This window comes from Hibiscus syriacus, unplaced genomic scaffold (assembly GCF_006381635.1).
Source record: "Hibiscus syriacus cultivar Baekdansim isolate YM2019G1 unplaced genomic scaffold, ASM638163v2 tig00117056_pilon, whole genome shotgun sequence".
In the NCBI taxonomy this organism is placed as follows: Eukaryota; Viridiplantae; Streptophyta; class Magnoliopsida; order Malvales; family Malvaceae; genus Hibiscus; species Hibiscus syriacus.
This window is the reverse complement of record NW_024063539.1, coordinates 7,859,555-7,886,873: the sequence shown is the minus strand read 5'-3', so window position 1 is coordinate 7,886,873 and position 27,319 is coordinate 7,859,555. Positions and strand designations below refer to the sequence as shown.

The window sequence follows — 27,319 nt, the reverse complement described above, 5'->3', positions numbered from 1 at the left end:
GCATTGCGAATCTGGAAACTGATTTGCGATACCGGAGATCGCGTTGCGAATTATCGATCGCATTGTGATTTAATTGGTCATTTTGATAAATCCAAAAAAATTTGGTTAAAATCGTATATTATAAGGTATTTTTTGTCACTAAGATTATTTTCTCTACTTTGTGGTTGATGTTGCTACCATGAACTCTATGGATTCATCTCCAGATATTAACACTTTTGCCAAGGACGGATGATCAATGTCGATGATATTATTGTTTTAATTCAAATTCTTTTTTATGCCAAACATATGATTCCTATGGGTTGACCATACAATGTCATTACGCAGTTAATATGCTTCTCAAGATCTTAAAAAATATAAATGTTACACGTGTCATATAATAGTTTTTTTAATAATCATTACGATGTAGTCTCTTAAAATAATAACATTAGAAATATTAGACAACTACTTTAGGCGAAAAATACTATAAACACTTAAAATTAATAAAAAATATAAATTTAGCACTTATTTTTTCATTTAAGTCTTTTTTATATGAGTGATATAAGTTTTAGAGTAAAAGTCAAATTTTCTATCTAAATATACCCATTAAAAAATATTTACCATATGGCCCCCAAAATTGATTAATTATCGAATTAGTATCTTTATATGTTAAATGAGTAAAGTCATGTTTTTTTTTACATAAAAATGCCTTTTTGTTAATGTGGTAGAAGGCGTGCCATGCATATTTTTGACAATTAATTGCAAAAAAACGAGTAAGAGCACATATTAAGTAATGTCAATAAGGATAACACATTTGATGTGGCGTTGAATCAGTATCTTCTAGAAGGTTCAATCACCGCTTCTAGAAGAACGAACAGATCAACCGTTTTTTTGAAATTCGAATTCGAAATTATCTCATGCTTTTAGGATTTTAGTTTGAATATTTTCAATAATTATCTTTAGGAATTATCTATTGTTTTTAAGAATTATCTTTTCATTATTTTTAGAGATTTAGAAGCTATAAATACTCCTCAAGGTAAGCTTGAAAACACATTCAGATTTTATTCTTATTCTTTGCGTTGGGTTTTATAAAAGTTTTTCTTTATTTTCAAAGTTTTTTAATTTTATTTTAAAAGATATTAATTATGATTGTCATACTTAGTTAATTTCTCCATAAGCAAAGGGTTGAAGCGATGACTCAATTTCGATTGTGAGGATTGAAAAGCACCAAAAATACCTTCAAATAATTTTCTAGAGAAATAGGATTGACAGTCGACCTTTCCTTTAAAATCAAAACACTTTTAAATCAAAAGTTGACATTGGTTTGTATGGTTTTCTGGTTTATAGTTGGGAGAAAGAATCGACTAGTAGTAAGTTCGACTTCCTATGAACACACTTAGCAGCGATCCGTTAAGTGAAATTGAGATCGGGCTCAATTCTCATTGAGACAACATAGTCCGAGTCAGATTTTTTCAGATCTTTAAAACTAAGTTGGTGCTTACGACAATAATAGTAGTTAGTCCCCATAAGGACTGAAATTCAAAGATAGATTTTGGATTATCGATTCACAAGAGATATAAACAAGTTACATGAGTTGAGCTCTGTAAACTATAATAGACAAATATCCAAAGTAAAAATCTATTCCGATGATCAATTGGAATTGAGGCAAAGCTGAAACTTGAGGCTGATTTCACATAAATTTTATTTATCTCAATTTATTTATTTATTTATTTTATCCTTATCTCTTATTTCAAACAATTTAAAATCCCCATTTTAATTTTATCTTTATACATATCCTTATTTTTTTCTCATCTTAATTCAATCTAAAATTAGAAAGTACACAGCTACATAAATTTCAAAATCCCTGAAAATCAACCCTATTTCTCTTTATTTCTCTTTACCTTTATTATTTATTTTAGAATAATAAATTATTTAACACGACGCCTGTCAGGTGTCAATCCAAAAAATAATCATATACGAATGTTAAAATGAAAACTATTTTTTATTGAATGATATTCGAGTAAAAAAAATCGTAAAAAAAACATATCATGACATCATTCAACAGTGTTAAAATGTAAGTTCCTTTTTCCTCCAAATCTAAACAAACACGTTAAGGTTAATATCATAATAATTATTTTTTTAGAATTTAGATTTATTAATTGTATACTTCATATTGCAAAACATGATGTTTGGAATTACAAGAGTGAGTAATATTAGGATAATAATTATCTTAAATAACTAACTAGTATAATATTAAAATTTATTCTTTATATATCACTAAATTAATACGCGAGTAATTAAGACTTATCCACTAAACTAAAATCATAAATTTATTTAATTGTTATTAATAGGGGTTAGTTCAAGTAGTAAGTAATTTAATATAACTTAAGTAAGATTTTGAGTTCAAGTCCTTGTATATGCAGAAAATCTTTGCTGGGAGACTTACCCACCAAAATCAGATGTGCGACGCGAATCGGTACAGATTAGTTAAGGCAAAGTCTTAGAATCGGAAGGACAACAAAATTTTTTTAATTTTATTGTGACAAAAGAGTATTATTTAACTAAATATGTAATATAAATTTATTTAGTAGTTTCAATGATAAAATGAATATTATTCTTTCTAAAAGATCACATTTAAATAATTGTATTTGTATAATGTGTTTATTATTAATATATTAAAAAAATTCTATAAACATACTATTTTATAATCGTTTTATACAATTACAAAAATTAAATATATAACGGAAATCAATTGAAAAAACAAACGTCATCGATTTTAACACACCATAAGCATGTTTTTCCTCTAATCATTTTCACCATCTGAAGAGATACTAGAGTATGGATATTGATAATTTTTAAATTTATTTTGCACTTAATATAATCTTTAAATTAATGTAGACCCTATCAGCATCGTAGGGAGTAATTTGGCGGCAATAATAATGATCGACTCTAAAACTCATCCATCACAGGAAAATCAAGTACGTGGCCCTAATAGTTAAGTACAACTAATAAAATCATCAACCACGTTCTAGAATACATCAAACCGGCTATTTCCTGTGAAGTTATTGAGTATTGACTTCTTTTGGTGAGTTGAGTAAAACTAAATTCAAATTTAAAAAATTGTTTTTTTATTTGATTTGATTTAAAATAATTTAACTCGAATTGATTCGATTTATAATTTTATAAATTTAATTCAGTTTAAAATTTTTATAATTGAAAGATTAATTTTTAAGTTTGTATGATATATTTATATAATATATGAATAAATATAAATATATATATATTGAATATAATTATAAAATATCATTTAAATTATAATAAAATAGTATTATAATATTATAAATATTTATGATTAAATTTAAATAAAAATTCAAATAATTTGATTTATCTTGAATTTTATAAATTTTCAAATAAAATATGGGTTATTAATCAACTCCAACAACTCATAAATTTGTTGACTTGAATAACAGGTCATTTCAAGTTTTTTTCACCGCTCTCTGCCCCTCCTCTCCTTTCTCTTTCTCTGCCCTCTTGATATTCTCAAGAAAGAACTCAGCGATTCCTACTTTTGTTTCTTCTGTTTTTTTTTCTTCTCTCAAAAGCATCTCTGTCGTCTGTAATCTTCTCTCCGTGAGGTAGCGTTGGTATTCTCGAGATCTAATTCCATGTTTGTTCTTATTTTTTTTAATATTTTTTAATTAATTAGAAAGGTGAAGCAAGCAAGCAAAATTGAATAAAATAGCAATTATGTTTCTCTTTTTTTAATAATATTTTTTTAATTTGTAAATAATCATGTAATAGGAATAGGATTATCTAAGCAACTCATGTTACTGGAATTCTGTTTATTTTCCTGGATTTTTTTTCGAGTTATTCATTAAGTTGCAATTTTCTTGAAGAGTAGCTTGTTATTTGAAATATCATTTTGTTTTATTTATTATTATTATTATTATAATTATTCTACTACTTTTAAAAAAGATCGAAGTCAAATTGTTCATTATATGCTGAATTTTGATTTGCATGTTTAATATAAGTGATTATTGCTATTCTTTTTTCATTTTTTGGTTTACTTTAGAATGACAGGAGCTAGAGGTAAAGGTGCTGTGAAGAACACAACTACAGCCTTGAAGCCTGCTGATGACAGGTTAGTTATGCTTTTCTTCTCTTTTTACATCTATAATTAATTTTCACATACGAGAATTTGCTAGTTGTGCCAGTGGAGTTTGTTAAGTCATTGAGTTTTGTTGATGCTTAATGGATTTTTAGATATGAATATGGTTGATATAGGAATATTGCAGTGATGTATATATTATCTCTCTTATTCTTTTTCAGAAAGGTTGGGAAGCAAAAGGCAACTGTCGATAGAAGCAGGGTTCAGAAAGCTAAGAAGGAGAGAAAAGCTAATAAAGACCCCAACAAACCAAAGAGGCCTCCTAGTGCTTTCTTTGTTTTCCTGTATGTATTTGTATAAATATAATTACTTGAATGTGGTGCTCTATTTTTTTTATTGAGATTAATCTTCTTTGTGTAACAGCGCAGAGTTTAGAACTACTTTCAAGAAGGAAAATCCTAATGTGAAGGCTGTATCGGCAGTAAGTTGCAATCTTAGAGCATGTTATTGAAGTTATGTTTTCGGAATGCTATGGTTGTTAATTTGAATTTCTTTGCTTGAAGGTTGGAAAAGCTGCTGGTGAGAAATGGAAATCCATGTCCGAGGAAGTAAGTTCTGAAACCTTTATTATATAGATGTTTTGTTTTTGTCAGAATACTCCAATTTGCATGGACTTTGGACATTGATAAACATCTCCATCTTTTTTGGCTTCAACTTTGGAATTCTTTGTGGCTTACTACTGTATGAAACTCTGAACATTGGCATATGCATTATCATTTCTTCTAAACACTTCCATTGGTGGCGCAAATTAGTGGTCGCAGTAGGTAAAATTTCCATTTTCATGAAAGGGTTGTTCCTAACTGTAATAGTTTCCTTTGATAACTTTATTGCATGTTTATGAAGGACAAAGCCCCATATGAGGCCAAAGCTCAAAAAAGGAAGGGTGACTATGAAAAGCAAATGAAGGACTACAACAAGAAGCAGGTGAACAAATTGCCTTATGATTTCTTCATTTCAAACAATGATTTTGCTCTACTTTTTACTGATTTTTTTAGAACTGTCATAATTGATAGGGAACTTCTGCTAATGGTGTGGCGGATGCTGAAGAGGCGAATGATGAAGAGAATGGGGCCAGTGGAGAGGTAATTTAGTTTTAATATCTGTCTGCATCTCTTTGGGTCATGTTTTTACGTGCATTACTTGTTTGCATGTCCCTTCTATAATCTGATGTTGTGCCACCTTTTGGAAGGACGATAACGAAGAGGAGGACGATGATGATTGAAAGTCGGTGGTTACTTTGGACACGACATGATTAAACATTGCAGAAAGCATCTATATTTTGTATGTTCATACTTGTAGGTCAAATTGTAGCTCTTTGAATACCTTAGCTTCATGATGCTTTAGTATCTTTCTTGTTTATCCAGTATATATTTACTAACAGGAAGATGCACACCCTAGTGAGATACTATGCATCATGTCTCATTAAATTTAGCTGTTGAACTTACTTCAATCTTTTTTCCTTTGTTGTTCTTATATATATATATATATATTTGTCAAGACATTTGAAGTCCCCTTGGTGATTAGCATAATTGTATTCTGGTTCCCAAAAAACTTAAATAAACAGCTTTGCCATAATGTACATAAGATGTGACAATAATTAGTGCCCCCACCAATTTATTAACATAAACCCCCTTCATCCTCCGTACCTTCTCTGCCGTTGCTGAAAGGCTAGCAACGCCTTCAAAAACTCGGCTTCTCCGAAATCAGGCCATAGTGTTTGTGCAAAGAATAACTCGGTATATGGTAACTGCCATAACATGAAATTGCCGACTGTAGACTCTTAGCTGGTCGTATGAGTAGGTCTGGATGGGGGAATTCTGTGCAATTCGTTGTAGTTCCTGTTCCATTAGAGATATGTTGATGTCAGTAGGCTCGATAAGACCATGCTTTGCTTTTAGAGCTAGCCTTTGGCAAGCTTGAACGACATTTGTAACTGACAGCTAGGGGTGCACAAAAAATTCGAATATCCGATTTTGCGAAAAAAATATCCGAAACCGGATTTGGGAAAAACCGGTTTTTTTAACCGGTCCGGATTTTTTTAAACCGGTTATTTTAACCGGTTTGAAAAAAACCGGTTAAAAAATCGGTTTTTATCTGAAAAAAAAAATCGGTCTCGGTTTAAAAAACTAGCCGTTAATATAGCCGTTTGTGACCGTTTTTGACCGTTTTTTTCTTTAAAAAATTACCATTTTACCACCCTAAACATGTATAAATAGGTTGGGGATGTATTTGGTTGATTACAACTTTCTCAAATCTTATTACACAACACTTAAACATCTCTCAAATCTTAGTTTTGTAATTTTTTGTTCATCATGAGTAACACTGCTGAATCTTCCGTCGGGGGAAACCTTGAAGTCGTGAGAGTGATCGAACACACTCGAAACAAAGATATTTGGGATCACTACGATTTATGTGAGATGTCAAATGGCTCGAGGAGGGTGCGTTGTAAACTTTGTCTAAAGTTTCTTGCATCGGAAGGAAACACAACGTTGAAGAACCATTTGACAAAATCATGCAAGACACTTCGCTCAAGATCGGATCCTAGTCAATCGAATCTTACACCGCAAGGTGATTTTTTGTTTACGACAACGAAAAATTACGAGATGCGTTTACAAAGTTCGTGATTACAAAAGCATTGCCGTTCGACCACTTTGATGATGAAGATTTCACGACAACAATTCAACAACTAATGCAACCACGTTATACTCAAGTAAGTCGTACTACCCTTAGAAGAGATGTTATAAAAATGTGGCGTACGGCGAGAGAAAAAATGATTTTAGGATTCCAAGAACACCGTTATGGTGTGTCGCTTACATATGACGTTTGGAGTTCCCCTCATAATACCGGAAATTCTTTTTTAGCCGTTACATCACATTGGTTAGATCAAGATAATTGGCAAATGATGAAAAGAACAATCGCGTTTGAATTATTCGGTGAGCCGCATACCGGTGCTAATTTATTTACACTTTTAAAACGGGTAATTTGTCTTTATAAATTAGAAAATAAAGTTTTTTCTATATCCTTTGATAATGCATCGAATAATACAAACGCGGTTCCAAGATTGAAAATATTACTTTCACCGATTTTAGACGGTGCGTTTTTTCATACCCGTTGCGTTGCACACATAATTAATTTATCCGTGCAAGCCGGTTTGGAGGTTATTGAGCCAATTAGATTAGAATTTAAAACAATGATAAAATCGATTCTTTGTAACAACAACAAAAGACTAAATGATTATAAACGATTTTGTAAGTCTGTTAATAAAAAAGCTTTGAGTCCTAATTTGGATTGTCCAACTCGTTGGAACTCAACTTGGATGATGATGCATACTGCCTTAAGGCAAAGGGAAACATTGCAAACATTTCACGATCGGCTTTTCGAGAGGGGTTATGTCCCAAACATTTATCTGGATTCGAGTTGGGAAACTATAGCCAAAATAACCGATTTGCTTGAGGTTTTTAAAAATGCAACAACTTTTTTATCCGGTGTTTATTACCCTATTAGCCCGTTGGTTCTTAATCAAATATTTTTTTTGGCTACCCGACTAAATGACTTTGAATTTGAAACCAAAGTTTTTCAAGAAATTGGCTTTGCAATGAAGGAAAAACTTTTAAAATATTTTAAGGAGATTCCCCTCATTTTTACTTGTGCCGCCGCTTTAAACCCAACGTTAAATGTTGGTGGGGTTGAAACACTAATTGAACAAATTGCGTTTGCTTTTAATCTAACCGATGATGAACCCAACTTTGTCCAAAACCAAATAAATTATTTTAACAAATGTTTTCGAGACATGTTTGCAATTTATTTAACTAAATACGGATCAAGTAGTGTAATACACGATCAAATGAGAATGAATGCGGAATCATCTAGTAGACGTCCAAGTAACATAAATTTGAATCTTTTTAACACTATTGTAAATTTCCAATTCAAACCATCACGTACTACCACCCCAAGTAGCGAGTTGGGAAATTACATGTCATGCGATTTTCTATCAAAAATGACATTTGAAGAGTTTGAAAGTTTGGATATTTTGGCTTGGTGGAAAGAAAAGGAAGCACAATTTCCGATTCTAGCCGCCATGGCCCGTGATTTACTAACCGTCCAAGCTTCTACGGTAGCTTCGGAATCCGCTTTTTCTGTTAGTGGCATGGTTATATCACAACGGAGATCAAGACTAAGTCCCGAGTCGGTGGAAGTATGCATTTGTTTAAAGGATTATTTGGATGGAGCGGCTCGTAAGCAACATATCACCACCCTAGAAGATGCAATTGATGCCGATTTGGAAGCAAACTTACACATTGAAGAAGTCGAACTTGGAATATCCCCTCCAAACGAAGAAGGCGAAGATGATGAAGAAGAGATGGCAATGTAGTTTATTTTATAACTTTATTTCAATTATCGTAAACTTTGTTTCAATTATCGAACTTGAAGTTTTTAAGTATTTGAATTTATCGAACTTGGAAGTTTTTAAGTATTTGAATTTATCAAACTTGGAAGTATTTAAGTATTTCAATTATGTTGAGTTAATTAAGTATTTCAATTAAGTATTTGAATTTATCGAACTTGAGGTTTGATGCTTTCTCTTTGATTCTCTCTTGATTCTAGTTGCTTGATGTTTCTTGTCTTTGATCAATGGCTTCTAAGCTTGCTTAAATACACCTTGAATCACTTCTGAACGTTAGTGATAATTAATGAAGATAATATAGCCGTTTAAGTGTGAAAATATTTAATAAAAATGCTTGGAGCATGGGGGAATCGGTATCCTCTTATAGGGAATCGGTTTCCTCTCATAGGGAATCGGTTCCCTAAGTGTAAAATTCAAATATTTCGACCGTTGAATAGGGGGAATCGGTACCCCTATGGGGGAATCGGTTCCCTCCGAGCATTCTGGAAATCTTGGAGCCAAACCATTCAGTGAGGAATCGGTACCCCTTGGGGGGGAATCGGTTCCCTATGAGCAATCTGGAATATTAAAATCGGTTTTTTTATAACCGGTTTTTTAAAAAAACCGATTTTTTTAAAACCGAAACCGGTTACACCGGTTAGGATATCCGGCCCTCCAAACCGGTTAGAAACCGAACCGGTTATTTTATAAACCGGTTTTTTTTTCTATGGGAAAAAATCGGATCGGATAAAAACCGATCCGGATCGGATTGAAATCCGAATTATGTGCAACCCTACTGACAGCTATGATTAGTTGAAAATGTGTATTGTTCTTAGTGGTTTCCTCCAAGTTGAGTATCAGTTCCTGAAGGGCCTCAGGGAGCTTAGGTAGATCTCCAATGACAGATACTCTGATATTTGCCCTGTTATAAGAGCAAGACAACATATCACCACTTTTTTCCTTAGAAGCTGTCAACAAGTCAAAACAGGGAATCAATGGAAATTATGCGAGAAAATTGAAGACTCATAGCATTTATATTTATAGATTAAAAATAACTTTCAAAGGTCAAACAGTATATAAATTAAAAATGATCAGATTAGAGTACAAGGATTACAGATAATTCAAATAGTATATAAATTAAAAATATCAAATTAGATAAAAGGATTAAATCTGTAACTTCCACTAATACGGGGTCTATTAGTAGAATTTGATCTTTATATTTTATTAAAAGGAGACTCAGCTTAAAGAAAAGCAAGGCAATCGAGAAGTGAAACATTAGGAGCTTTCTTTCTTGAATAGATGCACGCTGGTCAGGGTAACCTTAAAATTCAAATATTCTTTTAAGTAATTATTTTAATATTTTATTGATTGTATCCATCTTAAAATTTTATTTGTACTCGTTATGTAAAAATTTATGTTGATGAGAAATTATTTATTATTTTATTGATTATATCTATCTTAAAATTTTATTTGTTGATGTGCAGTAATATTTGAGAAACTTATATCACAACATAAATTTTCATTCATGCAATTCAAGAACCTATTGTTATCCTAAACCCAATAATCTAGATGATTTCTATCGAGAGATATAAAGAGAAAACAAAAAACATTGGCTAGTTTAATTTTTTCAATTTTCTCTCATTTATCGGTTAACAACTACAGACTTTAAACATGAACAGCATAACGATAATGGAAGATGAGAAATATATTACCTCAAAAAGATCCCAGTATCCTCCTGCATTCAAACAAACTCATTAAAAGTTCCACTTCCTCCTGCAATGATATAATTGCTATAAACTTAAACTCCAACTAAAAGAAACAATTTTCAGAGGTCAAAAAAAAAAAAAAAAAACCAGAACAAAACTAACTTTGGGGCGAAACCAATTATCACTAGAGAGAGCAAAGACACTCAGAACTTTTATCCCCCATTTACAACAGAGCTCCACAATCGGATCTCACTGGCAAGTCTCTCGACCGTGCCCATCTCCGGTTCCCGTCCATGATGATCGCCACGTGTATCGGCATTGCCTCTCTCCGTAGTCCCAATAGGAGCGTTCGGTCGACTTCTACTCCCCCATCAAGGGCTTCTTCTTCTTTGCCGTGGTAATTGAGTGTGAAGTGCCCTATGGTGGAGCAGAGTGGAGATTTTGGCGAGTGAGGAGAGAGGAGGTGTCGTAACCGTCTTTCGGTTGGGCCCCAGAATTGGGCTTCGACTTGAAAAATGTGGATTGGAGTCGCCACCGATCATTTATTTAAAAATAAATGGGTAGATCGGATACCCTATTTCTTACCTGATCTGCGTCTTACCAGAAATATGTCGGGCTCGGGAGTCGGTTACGGTCAAGGAAGGATTAGCACCCTTGAACCGCCCTTTCGGTACTACGTAATTTCCAGTTGTCTTAATTAAGAAAAATGACAAGTTAAATTAAAAAGTAAAGTTTCGATCCTAATTACTTACCCTTGATTGATTTGAAAAAAAAATCGAGAAATGTGTTAGATAAACAAGGTAAAGAAAACAAATAAGATACAAGGGAAAAATAAAATAAATAAGTAAGATAAGAAAAAAAAATAGTAAAAATAATTGTATAGTAATATTTGAAAAAAGAAAAAAGAAAAATATAAATATATATATATATATATATATATATATATATATCAAAGTATTAATAAAATAAATAAGCTATATATGTACACCAAATACTTAAAAATAGAAAAGATACCCTCTCAATTCACCGAAAATGGGGGCTTTAGTAAGAAATAAGACAAAAAATGGACCCTCTAGGTTAGTAGTATATAATATAATGTTTAATAATAATAATGATAAAGACACAAGGTTTTTTAAAAAATAATATAATAATAATAAATAAAAAAACGAAAATAATAAAAAATATATATATAAAGTTATAAGATATATTACGTAAATAAAAATAATAATCAAATAAAAATAATTAAGAATATATATATTAATAATAGGTATATAAATAAACTATTAAAAGTATAAAAAAATATATGACTAGATAAAGATAATTACAATATATATAGATAGTAATATTAGACTTATAAGTAAAATATTAAAGAAATATATATATATATAATAGTAAATATAGTAAAAAATAAATGAAAATAATTTAATATATATATATACACATATAATAATAACATGAATAATAAAAATAAATGAATAAAATATCCATATAATAAATAAAGGGACTAATATAGATTTTTAAAAAGCTCTTCCCCTCCTTTAACCGAAAATCAAACTAGTTTTTAAAAATAAGCCTCGGGGTAGATCTAGGTTCGAAACTTCGAAACCCCACCCGTTTTGGTCATCGGCGCAACCTACGTTTTGGGTTATTCGAACCAAATTTCAAGAAAAATAACGTGCACATGCAAAAGAAAGAAAAAAGAAAATGCTACCTTTTATTTCCTTTTCGAATCCTTTACAATAGTTTTGCCTTTGTATCTTTCCGTGCTTTCCTCTATGTTTTTGTGTGTAAATCGTGAGCTACAATGGCTATTTATAGTGCTTGTGGATCCTATCTTTAGGAGTTTAAAACATAGCAAAATTCTATCCTATTTTAGGAGTTGAATCATAGCAGAATTCTATCCTATTTTTGAGAGTTTGAATCCTAGTAGGACGAAAAATGTGTGTTGACAGCTGCCCCTCTTTGCCCATAGTCGTGTAACGGGGATAGGGCAAAGATTGAAAGACACGCGTTTCGTTCGGTGGAATTGAAAATTGACTCTGATGTTTCAATAACTCCCTGTCGAATTGAGTTACGGATGACTCCTCCGTCATGAAGTCGAGTTCATCTGGAAGCTTCTGAGCACTATATCCTTCGTCGTGAAGTTGGAATCGAACTCAAAGCTTTTGGCGAGTGGCCTTTGAATCATCTTCTGGATCAAGATACTTCGTCGTGAAGGTGAAACTTGACCTGAAGACTTCGGTGTTGATGCGTTACAGATGACTCATTCGTCGTGAAGTTGGGTCAATCTGTTTGTGAAATTGGAATCGTACAGGGCCCCTTCGTCGTGAAGTTGAGCCTGAGAATTGGATATCCTTCGCCATGAAGTTGAAATCCAAATATTGTTCCGAGTCCAATATCCTCCGCTGTGAAGTTGAAATTGGTTCTGGAACCGGGAAATTGTTTGTTGACAGTCAGCCGCCCCTTCGCTGTGAAGTTGAGCTTGTGCTGTCTCGAGTCTAATATCCTTCGCTGTGAAGTTGAAATTGAATCTGAACGAAATCTTGTTGACAATCAGCCGTCCCTTCGTTGTGAAGTTGAACTTGTGTTGTCTCGAGTCCAATATCCTTCGCTGCGAAGTTGAAATTGGCTCTGAAATTTGAAAAATGTTTGTTGACAACCAGCCGTCCCTTCGTTGTGAAGTTGAACTTGTGTTGTCTCGAGTGGCACGATATCCTCCGTCGTGGAGTTGAAATCGCGGATGAAACTGAAAAGTTATTCGTTGACAACCAGCCGTCCCTTCGTTGTGAAGTTGAACTTGTGTTGTCTCGGGTAGCACGATATCCTCCGTCGTGGAGTTGAAATCGGCTCTGGAATTGGGAAATTATTTGTTGACAACCAGCCGTCCCTTCGTTGTGAAGTTGAACTTGTGTTGTCTCGAGTCCAATATCATTCGCTGTGAAGTTGAGATTGGCTCCGAAATTGCTTGTCGACAGTCAGCCGCCCCTTCGCTGTGAAGTTGAGCTTGTCCTGTCTTGGGTCCAATATCCTTCGTTGTGAAGTTGAAATTAGCCCTGAAACTGGGAAATTATTGTTGACATACAACCGTCCCTTCGTTGTGAAGTTGAACTTGTGTTGTCTCGAGTTCAATATCCTTCGCTGTGAAGTTGAGATTAGCTCCAAAATTGTTTGTCGACAGTCAGCCGCCCCTTCGCTGTGAAGTTGAGCTTGTGCTGCCTTGGGTCCAATATCCTTCACTGTGAAGTTGAAATTGGCCCTGAAACTGGGAAATTATTGTTGACAACCAGCCGTCCCTTCGTTGTGAAGTTGAACTTGTGTTGTCTCGAGTCCAATATCCTTCTCTGTGAAGTCGAAATTGACTCTAGCTAAAACCTAAAAAGTTATGCATATGTGATGAGATGGATGCAATGCTCTTAGGTATGCCTAAAATGCATATGCAACATATGTTATTTTGGGGCTCATGAGAGAAATCTCGATCTCTGGTTATTTTTCTGGAATCTTGGTTCTGGAATCTTCAAGTTCTGATCCATGGTCTCAAATTCTTCAAATGTTCAAATCTGATGTGCACATTCTATTTTTTGATTTGAGAAATGCTATCCAAAGTATGTGCCTGAGCTGAGTGTAACGGTTCAGATGATGCTTCAAGAGAAATTGTCTCAAAAGAGACAGAACTCGTTTCAAGGGAAACGATCTCAAAGATATTTGTTGTTTCAAGGGAAACGGTCTTAAGGGAGATAAAATTTTGTTTTAAGAAAAATGTCTCAAGAGAGATAAAACTTAGTTCCAAAAGAAATTGTCTCACGGGGAGATGAAATTAGTTCCAAGGAAAACATATTCAAAGATGATGATTCAATTGAAAACTGTCTCAAGGGAGACAAAATTTTGTTTCAAGAGAAACTGTCTCAAGAGAGACGAAATTCATTTCAAGGGAAATGTTTTCAATGTTTATGTTTCAAGAGAAACTATCTCAAGAGAGACGAAATTCATTTCAAGGGAAATGTTTTCAATGTTTATGTTTCAAGAGAAACTGTCTCAAGGGAGACAAAATTTTGTTTCAAGGGAAACTATCTCAAGAGAGACAAAATTCATTTCAAGGGAAATGTTTTCAATGTTTATGTTTCAAGAGAAACTGTCTCAAGGGAGACAAAATTTTGTTTCAAGGGAAACTATCTCAAGAGAGACAAAATTCATTTCAAGGGAAATGTTTCCAATGTTTATGTTTCAAGAGAAACTATCTCAATGGTGACAGAATTTTGTTTCAAGGGAAACTATCTCAAGAGAGACAAAACTCATTTCAAGGGAAATGTTTTCAATGTTTATGTTTCAAGAGAAACTGTCTCAAGGGAGAAAAAAATTTGTTTCAAGGGAAACTGTCTCAAGAGAGACAAAGTTTGTTTTAAGGGAAACTGTCTCAAGAGAGACAATGGTGAGCACGATTCCCTTCGTCGTGAAGTTGAAATCGTGGGTGGCCCCTTCGTCGTGAAGTTGAGCCAGGAATTGGATATCATTTGTCGTGAAGTTGAAATCCAACTTGAAAATGCGAACTGGATCGGTTCTGAATTATATCTCGAACTCGTCTGAAGTTGATTCTAAGATCTGTCGATCTTCCAATATGTCAAATTGGTTGAAGTGTAGCTTCTTGCTGCTGAGTTAAGCAACCAACATCAATCTTTAAAGGTGCTTTTGAATCGAGTATCCTTTGTCTTGAAGTCGAAACTTGACTCTAAAAGCTGCAAAAATTATGTATGTGGGAAAAAATGATGCTCTAAAATGTATGCATAAGATGCATATAACATGAATTGGTTATATTTTATCTCTTGAAAAAGGCCTGATAATTCGCATTAGGATGTTGAATCCCCAAAGATGCCCAAAAAAATGCCCCAATATTTCATGTTGAATCTTCAAAGATGCCTCAAATGTTCCTCAATTCTTGCTTCAGCATTGATTCTGAGCATGAGTTTTGTGTCTAAGAGTCACATGTCATTTACCAAGATCCACTCTAGAGAGACTGTCTTGTTTGAAAAAAAATATTGCCCCTTTCACGGTTTTACAATTGAGACGAATCATAAAACTAGAGTTCATTGGATATCAAAGAATTAATTACAATGTTAATCCTTCAATAAATTATAGCTATTTGACAAGTGTCAATATCAAAGCTATCTTTCAGAGATGGTCAAGTAAGGAAAGGATAAAAAGTCCCAGGTCATTGTGTTTGGTCAAAGGTTTGGCATTTGATGCTCAAAGGTTTGGTATTTGATGCTCAAAGGATTGATGGGATAGCCTGCATGCTCCTCTACTGGAAGTGTTCTTCGACTCCCAGTATTCGTGGTCATACTCGGATTATGCGATGCCTTATCAAGGAATTTGTGTGATCGCCTCAGTTGCACAATTTTTATATTCGAGCCGCCTTTTCAGGTTTTCAACTCGAACCCTCCTTTGGTTTCAAGACGTTATTCAGGATTTACGTCTTGAACCCCCTTTGTTATTTTTTCTACCATGCATTAATTACATTGTTTTTTTGCAAACAAAGATTAATCCTGATGGGCGGGATGAAATCTGAAGATAGTATCTTCTGTTTAGAAATCCATGTATGATTAGAAAGGACTTTTAAGGCACGTAATGTAGGCCAAGGCTCATGGTTATGAAAGAAAAGGATAAATAGGCCCAAACAAGTGTTTCAGGGTGTTGAACCAAGGATCAATTCATTCTGATGCCTTCAATCTGTCTTGCTCAATTGGATCTGCTCATATGTTTCTCTGGATTTTCTCTGGATATTCCATGATCTTCGAGTGAAGTGATTCAGAGATTCGAGAATGATTGTGCTTGATCAATCTCATAGTTTGAAGCTTGATGTGCCATTTGTCTTTAGGGAATCTTTGCATGTGCTTTTTGTCCCTTTTTCTTTTTGATTTTTGCTCTTTTTTTTGTTCTTGTTTCTCTTTTTCTTTGTTTTTTTTTCTTCTTTTCTTTTTCGTTCTTGATTGGATCTTCGCACTTGCCTTTTGGTCCACCTTTTGATTGATGTCTTCACTCATGTGAGCAGATTTCTTCCACCTTACCCCCCAATGTGGAGGGTGATCCTTGGTTAGGGTTGAATCAGAAGAAAAATACTACAGGCTCAAAAGGGGACACAAGGGATATATATTTTCTCCTGTTGTAAAGGGATAAAGAAAGAAAGTCGTTCATCATTTCATACATGGAAGTCCTCACAGAAGAGGTATCCCCAGGGGGATAGATTTTCAGGATTAATTTCATTCACATGAAAACAGTGTAGTTAACGTGATAGAATTATTTCGAATGAATTGTTTTTTTTACTCCTTGCTCCCAACATATCTCAATGTTCAGGCTCCCGGCGAGATGCCCCAAATTGTGTCTTAGAAGAATGCTCATGTTCAAATGAACAACTCAATGCCTTGGGGTATTAAAATGTCAATTTTGAGTCTAATGGTGTGACTTTATTTGACTCAAAGAAAGGTATGGGTGTATCAAAAAGATAAAGACAATGTTCAAGAATTTCAAAGGGAAGTTATGTCAAAATTTGGTCTTTTTGGTAATGATCAAGGTATTTCATTTTGGGGTTTGAGACATGATAAGAAAGGTCTAATCTTGTCATATGTCAAAAATCTATAATTCTTGAAGAGTTAAAAGAATCCTTAATTCATTTAATATTCGAAGAACTAAAGATTAAAATTTGTTCAATTGCTCCACCTTAGAAAGTAGCATAAATTCAATCGTTTAAAAGATTAAGCAAACATGAAATATCAGTGACGTGTTCAAACAAAACAATCCTCTAAGTGCAAATGGTATATGCCATGCCCCCTTCTTCGGCTGTCAATGCCCCTGAATCCATCAGGTTTTGGATCTTGCGCTTCAGCGCCTTATAGTTCTCAGAGGAATGTTTGGAGCATCCTATGTGGCAACTACAAATAGCTTCAACATTGTAGCCCTTAGGATATGTGGACTTTTTTCTCAGATCATCTTGGCAGGTTTAGTCGTACAACCAGCTGATTGGGCTCATTCGTTGTGATAGTTTTTTTATGATGTTACAATCTTGCTTCCATGTGGTGTCATGTGGTTAAAACCACTTCATCGAATTCTCCATGAAGAGATTTCATGTTTATGAAAATACTTAAAAAATGAAATGTATATGCAAAATGCAAAAATGCATGAAATGTTCGAGGCATTGATCCAGAAAAGTGTCCATTATCATAAATAATCCTTATTCAGACAAAAATGTTTTATCTTGTAAGAGACATAAAAACAATAAAAGGTATGTTCGGACTAAATCTTCTAGACATCTATCCGAGATACTTTCTTCCATGACTCGACTGCTTCTTTGATCATCTTCTTAGAACTGTCACCGTGATACATAAACTCTGATATAGATAATCCATATGTTACTAGGACAAACTGATGTGCCCCATACTGTCTAAGTGTCAACAACGGAGCATACCCAACTGCACCTCAAAGTCCAAATAGGGTCATAGTGTCAGAATTCCCACACTTGAAAAGAACATCACTGAGGAACAACCAGGGGGCTCTCCAGGTAATATCCCGGTCCTGTAGATGAGTGAAGACTTTCATCCATTCTCTTTTGAAGCGCCTTCATATCCTGTCATGGTGATGAACTCTCTCAAAGGTGAATACGTAGTGTTAAATCTACAGTAGGCAACCCCATTAGTCTTCTAGAAGTGGATGTGAATCCAGACTTGAAGGAACTGAACACATCCAATGAATCTACCTCCGCCAGCTCTTCGGCAATGGTTGAGAGACCAAAAGGTCTCGGCTGAGATGGTCGGTGATGGGTTGACTCGTTTCGGAAGTTGCTCAAACAGTTCCACCACGGCTGCGTCAATGCATCCTAAAACCTTCGGAAAGATGATCAAGCCATACAGACCTAGTGCAAAAAGGTCTATAGTCTTGCCCGTTACCTTTGTTTCGGAGTCTGTCAGTCACCCATTTTTCATCAACTCCTGCAATCTTAGCCAGTCCGTTCTTGAAAGGCTGACTCTTGATGTGTTTGATGTAGGCTCGCTCCAGTTTAATGCTTTCACAGTGCAATAGTGTAGTATACTCCTCGATGGTAGGTACCATGTCCTCCTGGTTAAAAGTGAAGCAACTGTATCCCAGGTTCCAAAATTGAACCAAGACTCTGATTAAGGGCTCATTGGTCTTAACATGAAGCAAAAGTGCAATGTCACCATACCGCTGATTGAACTTCTGTTTCCGATCATTCTTCCAACTATCTCATATGTCTCGAAGTTCTTGCACATTATTCTGTTTTAAACTGATAGAGGCGTAGCTAACTAGCTCTGACACATAGCTTCCTTGAAGACTATCTCCATTTTTCCTTCTGAGTCTTCTCGGACCATAGTCGTACCTCGGGGTTTTTAATCTCTTGTATTACAACACCTTTGTTCATGGATTCAGATTATTCGAGTTTTAACAAACACGTTTTAGTGGATCAGTGACCTCTTTTATGATGCAAGTGATAAAAATAAAATAAAATAAAAGAAAGATGAAAAGAGTTAGTGAGGTGAAAAAAATAATAAAAAAAGATCATAAAAATGAAAGTCCTACCCCACATGATATCTACCCCACATGCTTATTATTCCTACCCGGACATGATCTCTATCCCGCATGCTAATCTCAAACAAATCCTAACCGCATATTTGTCTAGTTCGCATGCTTTGAACAGAAAGTAAGGCATGAAATAAAATCAAAGCGGCCTAAGGTTTGGAATGAGGTTTTGGGGTGGGCTCTAATTCTCCATCGTCTCCCGGTTTAGGTTCTAAAAAAAATGGTACCTGAGTTCTCATTGCTGGTGCCCCTTGGGCTTGCCAGACCCTTAGTCCTAAGCCTATTACAAGCTTGTGTGGACTAAGTTAAACTCGAGAGGACACATTCCCTTATGTCTATGCGGAGAATAAATTCACACGAAGACATAAGGTATATGAATCCCGAAGGCTACTTGCTAGGCATATGCGATGAATAAATTCACACGAATGCGTCACTTTCACCCCCATTTAAAATGGGTTCAGAGCTCGGGTTTAGAGCTTTAGATGAAAAAAGACTTTAAGGGCTGAAATCATTGAGAAAACGGTTAGTACAACTATTTACTCGAAAAAAATATAATCAAAAGTAAGCAATAAGGATCGAAAGGTTACCTTAAAATTTAAACTTACCCTTTTCGTTAAAAAGACAACTGGAAATTACCTTAGCCTGACTCACTTACCTGTGTCCCCAGCGGAGTCGCCAAGCTGTCGTAACCGTCTTTCGGTTGGGCCCCAGAATTGGGCTTCGACTTGAAAAATGTGGATTGGAGTCGCCACCGATCATTTATTTAAAAATAAATGGGTAGATCGGATACCCTATTTCTTACCTGATCTGCGTCTTACCAGAAATATGTCGGGCTCGGGAGTCGGTTACGGTCAAGGAAGGATTAGCACCCTTGAACCGCCCTTTCGGTACTACGTAATTTCCAGTTGTCTTAATTAAGAAAAATGACAAGTTAAATTAAAAAGTAAAGTTTCGATCCTAATTACTTACCCTTGATTGATTTGAAAAAAAAATCGAGAAATGTGTTAGATAAACAAGGTAAAGAAAACAAATAAGATACAAGGGAAAAATAAAATAAATAAGTAAGATAAGAAAAAAAATAGTAAAGTAATAATTGTATATAGTAATATTTGAAAAAAGGAAAAATATAAATATATATATATATATATATATATATATCAAAGTATTAATAAATAAATAAGCTATATATGTACACCAAATACTTAAAAATAGAATAGATACCCTCTCAATTCACCGAAAGTGGGGGCTTTAGTAAGAAATAAGACAAAAAATAGACCCTCTAGGTTAGTAGTATATAATATAATGTTTAATAATAATAATGATAAAGACACAAGGTTTTTTTAAAAATAATATAATAATAATAAATAAAAAAACGAAAATAATAAAAAATATATATAAAGTTATAAATATATTACGTAAATAAAAAAAATAATCAAATAAAAATAATTAAGAATATATATATTAATAATAGGTATATAAATAAACTATTAAAGTATAAAAAAAATATGACTAGATAAAGATAATTACAATATATATAGATAGTAATATTAGACTTATAAGTAAAATATTAAAGAAAATATATATATATATATATATAATAGTAAAATATAGTAAAAATAAATGAAAATAATTTAATATATATATATATATACATAATAATAATAACATGAATAATAAAAATAAATGAATAAAATATCCATATAATAAATAAAGGGACTAATATAGATTTTTAAAAAGCTCTTCCCCTCTTTTAACCGAAAATCAAACTAGTTTTTAAAAATAAGCCTCGGGGTAGATCTAGGTTCGAAACTTCGAAACCCCACCCGTTTTGGTCATCGGCGCAACCTACGTTTTGGGTTATTCGAACCAAATTTCAAGAAAAATAACGTGCACATGCAAAAGAAAGAAAAAAGAAAATGCTACCTTTTATTTCCTTTTCGAATCCTTTACAATAGTTTTGCCTTTGTATCTTTCCGTGCTTTCCTCTATGTTTTTGTGTGTAAATCGTGAGCTACAATGGTTATTTATAGTTCTTGTGGATCCTATCTTTAGGAGTTTAAAACATAGCAAAATTCTATCCTATTTTAGGAGTTGAATCATAGCAGAATTCTATCCTATTTTTGAGAGTTTGAATCCTAATAGGACGAAAAATGTGTGTTGACAGGAGGATGTTGAATGCGAGGTGGTGGTGGTGTGGCACGTGCGAGAAGGGTTTTGAGGGAAGATGGGTGATGACCGTAGGCGAGGAGAATTGCAGAGAGAAGAACATTGGTATTGCTAGGTTTTGGCGGAACAGGGAAAGCTATTTCAGCCAATTTTGTCGGCATGTGGAAGATTTTGGACTTGTATGATTTGTTTTTTTCGTCAATATATAAAAACATTTTATAGTTTTAGATCATGATGCCATAATCATAAATTTAGTACTAATGATTATTTTTTTTCACGTCAACTTTTAAATTTTTGTTAAAAAATATTTTTTTAATTATCTTCATGGTTAAGGAATTTATTGTTATCTCTCGAGATCTCAGGTTCAAGCATCGAATATGTCAAAATATAAGTGTTCATTGTCAAATAATTAAAAGTCTTTAAATAGATATCACCTTGGATACAACCCAAATTTATTAAAAAATATATAATTAAACATTTTTAAAGAGATTAAACTGAAATTTTATTATTTTTGGAGGTCAAATTGAAAATTTACCATTACCTTATCTTTAAATTCTCAAATTTAGAAAGGTTAATGTTGAAAATTTCCCATTAAGGCTACGGTGTCGTGCTCCGCACTTCAAAGAAGATAAGATGTCTCTCACAGTGAAGTGGACTATTTTAACACTAGGAAAGCAAAGGCTTGTCCTTGTGTATATAAACGATAACATTGTACATGACAATATTAATGGATTAATACCCAAAATAACATCATTTATCATAATGATATTCAAATAATATTATTTATTAAAATGATTTTTTTGATAAAGACGTGTATATAAAAAAACATATTTTAAAAAGTACGTTTTGTTGGACATTTCTTTATCAATGTGGTAGATTTTTTTGAATAATAACTCTCATATTGATGTCATCCATTATTAAAATAACAATAATAGGCCAAAAATGTGAAAAAATTATATGAATTTTATTTAAAAAAATATACACAGTAATATTCAAGATATGCTTAAGCACGAGTCAAACTGGAAAACAACAAAATATATATATATATATATATATATATAAATCTTGTATTTGTAAGGTGTTGAGGGTAGTTACATTACTGTAGGGGTTCTTAAGATTCTAGCGTTTCGGTCTTTGAGTTCTATTAAGTGATTTTGAAGGTATTGGTTATTATTATGGATTCTATGTGTTTTAGTTCGATTTGCAGTGGGGTGTCAGGTTCGGGGAGTATCATAGGATTCTATAGTGTGAAAACGCCTAAGCTTTTTGTCTGAGATGGTGTGAGTCTTGGTCTTTAAAGGTTTTTGTCGAGAAGGTAGATGGGAGTGTTTTAATTGGAAGTTCCATGGGTGTGAAATCTTGTTATTCGGGGTGTTATGGTGGTCTTTTCGTTTCGAAGGTCAGGGTTCTGTTTATTAGGATTTGTGCTTGTTGTTTTTGAGCTAGGTAGTCCTTTATTTGCTCTTTCAGTGGAGGCTCGTTCGGCGGATAGGGTTGACTGGTTGGTGTGCTGATGGTTGTTTTCTTTTCCCGAATCCAAGTTTTGGAGTATTTCGAAGAGTTCTGTGTTGGGTTCTTCTTGTTGTTTTAGCGGAGGTTGTGTCTAGTTGTACTGCTGTTCCTACTGATTTGTTCACTTCGACTGGTTTCTGTTTTTCGTGTTGTAGATTTTTGCATTTATTCTGGTTAGTTGGTTCTCTGTTGTCTTCTGTTCTTAGGCTGTGTGTTTCCTAGTAGCATGGTTAGAGCTACTACGTTGGTAGGTTTCGATTATTTTTGTGTGATGTTGTGTGAGTCCTGCCTCTATGCTCTTTCCACCTTGTATCATTATCAATACAAAGTACCCATCTTTCAACAAAAAAAAAATATAAATTTTGTACTCAATCATTCAATATGTTGTGTTCTAAAGACTATATTTAGACGGTTTAAAAAATCATATATAAACAAGACAATATTTGATAATATCACGATAAATTTATTGATTTTAAGTTGTCAAACATAATTTTTTAAATTTAATTAGACTCGTATGAGTACAAGAATTAAAGACAATTTTAGATATTGATATTCAAAAAAATATTTTAGATATCTATTTTTCACATATAAACTATTTTTATTAATTTGGGGTAAATACAAGGTATTATCTGTTCAAAGATAACTCTCAACCATTTAACATTAAATGCTCGTACCCCTAGCATTCCCGGTATTCGAATCCGAGACCTTAAGAAATAACAATAATTTCTTTTACAGCCGAGATCATTGGGATTCGTACCCATATATATATATATATATACCTAAAAATGATCTAATTTGAATATATATTTTTTAAATAAGCCTTAGTAACTCAAAATTATTCTTTTTGATTTACTTTACCGTATGATCTCTTTTTGAATAAAGCTTTCGATATGTTTTACTTTCAAATACTTTGGGTATCTCTCCTTGAAATAAGCCTTATTAACTCAAGAAAATAATGCTTTTGATTTCTAAAAATTAATGAGGTTAAACCGTTCATTCCCCGACTTTGTTAATTGGTGACGGCAACAATTTTAATATTGGTTGCCTATTATCGGTGTTCGTTTTATTCTTTTATTTTATATTATATCTTTATTTTTTTTAATAAGTCTATTTGTATGACAAGTTTTCATATGCATTTATGACACATTTTATTCCGTCTTTTGACGTGTTTTTCGATCGTTTAACTATTGTTTTCACTTATTTTTTTTAAGGGATAATTTGACATCATCATAACTAATTAAGATGTCGCTTATATGTTATATTGTTTATTTTTCCTGCTTTGAACCATCATATTTAATTTGGATACCTATTATGCGTTCGTGGATAGCTTTTTACGTTGCTCGAGTCTGATTTACGATTTGTCGGTGGTCTTTCAGTTGTTTGATCTTCTTTTGTGGTTCATTTACCGATACAATCAAATCTGTTTGTATCTATCTTTATTCGAGTTTTATTGGTTAGATTTTAATCGTTCTTTGTATGGTCCTTATGTGATCTTAACTTGCTAGTTTTGTTTCAATTATCATAGGAATTTATCCTAATTTTATACTTAATTTATGATTATAATTATAAATATTTATTGTAATTTAGGATATTTTTTATTTTAAATAAAATTAGTGATTTTTATAAAAAATAATAATAATGATGTTGATATAAAAAGGATATCTAACTACCAAAAGTTGGATAATCACAGGGTAGAAGAAAGACGAAACATATTATCCATACATAGAGGGAAATTAGAGAGCACCACGACACAAACAGGAGCATGTCCCTAATGGACACAATTTTATGTCAAAAAGACGAACTTACAATATTTTAAAACACAAAAATAAATTTTCCATATAAAGAAAATATTAAATTTATATGAGAATTTAAAAATTTTAAAAACGACCATCCCCACCAAACCCTTTCGATCCATTCGTGATCATCTTCATCTCGTAAGAATCACATAAAACCATGTGGTCTACAAATGCATTTGCTGCAGATCCATCACCCATCTTAATCACCTGCAGGGAAGTAGCTACAAATATTTACTTCTCCACACACGTTCGTACGTTTGTTGTGTTGATATGTATATATGTATGTATGTGTGTATATATACACGTGTGTATGTATATGTACTGTTTTAAATGTAAGCATAAGCTAAATTGCTAAACGAAAAACAACAAGGATTTCATTTATTGATAGCTGCATGCATTACAAGACGGAAACAAACAAACTCCATAAGATAAGCTCATTTGCAACTACTAATATATACGGACATAATTTAGAAAACACACAAAAGAGAGATCAGTACACACACACAGAACAATGTTGCTGTTGTGTAGTAATTGTAGCCTGTCTTCATCAAGCTTCAACGATGTACCCATCTTTAACCATAGTACCTACTACTATAACATAATATCCATCTCAACTTTGATGTCATGACAACTAATATGCAGCGTAGTAACTGCAAATTCGTCAGCTTTCAGGCAGGCCCCAGATATGAAAAAGAATAACAAATGATCGATACATTTTCACTGTCAAACTCCGACGATCGTGTCAATACCGCCGTTGCTTAGAGGCATTTTCGATACGAAAAAGCAAGCCCCGATAACGATGTAGAGCAGTAGAAGAACCAGTCCTTTCATGTAGTGAGAAGTGCCATCCTGCAAATTTGGTAATACAAAATGTTTAGATTCAAGATGTTTTATTCATGGTTGAAATGAAAGAGATGATAGTGTTGTTATTTTACTTGTAAAGTGAAGGCAACAGCGATGATGGATAGAGCGAGTGAGCCGGTTTCAAGGAGATTGAAATTGAGATCCATCTTGATTCCCATAATCCAAGCCACGACAATGCAGAGTGGGACCTGAGTCAACAACATTGAAAATTGTGGAGTTAAACTCAGAAGGCTCCAAAATTTCTTAGTAAACGACAATGAAGGGTTCAATTATTCTAGTTTTCGTACCACAAACATGGAAATCTGTGTTGCAGACCCTAATGCAACACCTAAAGAAATATCCTGCAATATTTGAAATTTATGTGTCAACATATTTGGTTTATTGATAAAACAGTTGCTGATGACACAGTGATATATTTAGTATTTACTCACCAGCTTGTTTTTGAAAGCAAAAATGATAGCTCCTGCATGTTCTGCTGCATTTCCAACAATGGGTAGCAGTATAATGCTGATGAAACTAACAGAAATTCCCCAAGAATCCGATGCGTCCTGGAATATTTAGTTGATTAATTTTCAATAAACAGGCTCTGTTAAATGATGATTAATTCATTATCAGCAACAAAGTTACCTCAATTGTTTCTACAACATATTCAGAGAGGAGAGAAATGACAGCAGTCATTCCAACAAGCCATATAAATCCACTCCAAAATCCGATCACCGGCTCTTCCTCTGATATTCCATCGCCGTCTTCCGATTCCTGATCGGTTGCATTATAAAGGGTTATTCACCAAAAATTCTAGAAATTATAGTTTTTCGAAGATGAGCTTATGACATTAATGAACTACCTCTTGGGCTTCAAACAATTGCCGGTGTGTGAATAGTTGGAAGACCAGGTACGAGATGTACGCAATCAACATCACAATGCTGCTAGCTCTCGACAACTGCAGCGTAGGATCGGCCGTGAGAGCGGCGGATGCGCCACTCATTCGGAACAACAACGGCAACGAATGACACAGTAATGCGAGCAAAAGGAGGAGAGAGTTCACATCGGCTTGTCTCTGTCGAAATTCAACAATGTTTTAACACCCAAATTAGTAAAATTTTCAACAAAATTGAAGATTTGTTAGGTAAGATGGTGCATGTTGAAGTTTGATACGTACTCTATCGTATTTTTGTTCCCTTCTGAGGTTGGCAATACCGCCACAGAAGAGAGAGGTCCCAAGGACCAGAAGCAGGTTCGATAGGACAGAACCCAGCAGGGAATACTTGACCACGTCTATTTTATTTTGGCTTAGTGCAAATATAGCTATGATCAGCTCGGTTGCATTGCCACAGGTTGCATTCAACAGCCCTCCCACTGCAAAATCAAATCAAGATTAGTAAGGTTGGCGATCATGGAAAAACATATATATGTATGTGCAGTGTGCTGATAATAATTTACCTGTCGCACCAGTGTAATAAGCAATTTGCCTGCAGAAAAAAAAATTATGGATAATCAAATTGAATTCTAGAGATCAAGGATCGAAGAAGAAGAAGAAGAAATCAATATGAATATGGCTTACTCGGTGAGGAAACTGACTCTTTCAGCCAATGGTGTAAGTCCAAGTAAACTCAATGCAAAAATCCAGGGCTGTTGATTATTTTAAGGAAAACTCATAAATGTCAGCCCTTGAATCAAGTGGGAATAATATTCAAATCATATTCGACTTAGTTTCCAAATAAGTCAAATTAGTATTCACTCACTGTTTCATCAAAAACCAGCTTCCATAAAAAGAAGAGTAAAAAGAAAGAAAGAAACTCACTCTTCCAAAGCCATAGCACTCAGCAGCAATGGCCAATGGAATAGCAGGGAAGAGAACCGAAAGTTTTGTCCCCAAAATGACCTCTTGAAGATTGGTGAGGAACTGCCTAAGCATGACAAACCGAACCTTGGAGACAAGGGTCAAATCCGATTTTTTCCTCAACGAGGAAGACGACATGTTATGTGCAGTTCTTCCATGGCGAATCTCCTTGCTACAACCCTTCAAGTTCCCGTTCTCCAATAGCCATGGTTCTTGAAGGGAAGCCATTTTTGTATGTTTGCCACACTATTTATCTCTCAGACAACAAAAAAACACTATGGAGGGAGGTGACAAAAAGCAATCAAAAGACTCAAATTCTATTTGGAT

The 27,319-nt window shown here is 33.7% G+C and overlaps 2 protein-coding genes and 1 pseudogene across 4 annotated transcripts; 1 reads left to right on the top strand and 2 right to left on the bottom strand.

The window, feature by feature from the left end:
- Positions 1 to 161: 161 nt before the first annotated feature.
- Positions 162 to 27,319, bottom strand: LOC120198351 (vacuolar cation/proton exchanger 3-like). 2 transcript variants are annotated; one of them, XM_039199692.1, is made up of 12 exons: positions 26,954 to 27,319; positions 26,714 to 26,781; positions 26,593 to 26,621; positions 26,312 to 26,508; positions 25,997 to 26,209; positions 25,780 to 25,908; positions 25,584 to 25,700; positions 25,440 to 25,493; positions 25,224 to 25,340; positions 25,000 to 25,137; positions 8,570 to 8,574; positions 162 to 173 (listed from the first exon to the last, which is right to left on the bottom strand). In XM_039199692.1, exons 1-10 carry the CDS (start codon positions 27,218 to 27,220, stop codon positions 25,012 to 25,014), a joined length of 1,317 nt encoding a protein of 438 aa, XP_039055623.1. In that variant the 5' UTR covers positions 27,221 to 27,319; the 3' UTR covers positions 162 to 173; positions 8,570 to 8,574; positions 25,000 to 25,011. The 2 variants fall into 2 exon arrangements, with proteins under 2 accessions (XP_039055623.1, XP_039055622.1); XM_039199691.1 differs by lacking the exons at positions 162 to 173; positions 8,570 to 8,574 and having other exon boundaries at positions 24,977 to 25,137.
- LOC120198352 (high mobility group B protein 1-like) lies at positions 3,464 to 5,571 on the top strand. 2 transcript variants are annotated; one of them, XM_039199693.1, is made up of 8 exons: positions 3,464 to 3,611; positions 4,049 to 4,117; positions 4,306 to 4,428; positions 4,508 to 4,565; positions 4,648 to 4,692; positions 4,988 to 5,068; positions 5,158 to 5,226; positions 5,334 to 5,571. In XM_039199693.1, exons 2-8 carry the CDS (start codon positions 4,050 to 4,052, stop codon positions 5,364 to 5,366), a joined length of 477 nt encoding a protein of 158 aa, XP_039055624.1. In that variant the 5' UTR covers positions 3,464 to 3,611; position 4,049; the 3' UTR covers positions 5,367 to 5,571. The 2 variants fall into 2 exon arrangements, with proteins under 2 accessions (XP_039055624.1, XP_039055625.1); XM_039199694.1 differs by having other exon boundaries at positions 3,464 to 3,620.
- LOC120198499 lies at positions 5,778 to 21,141 on the bottom strand (annotated as a pseudogene).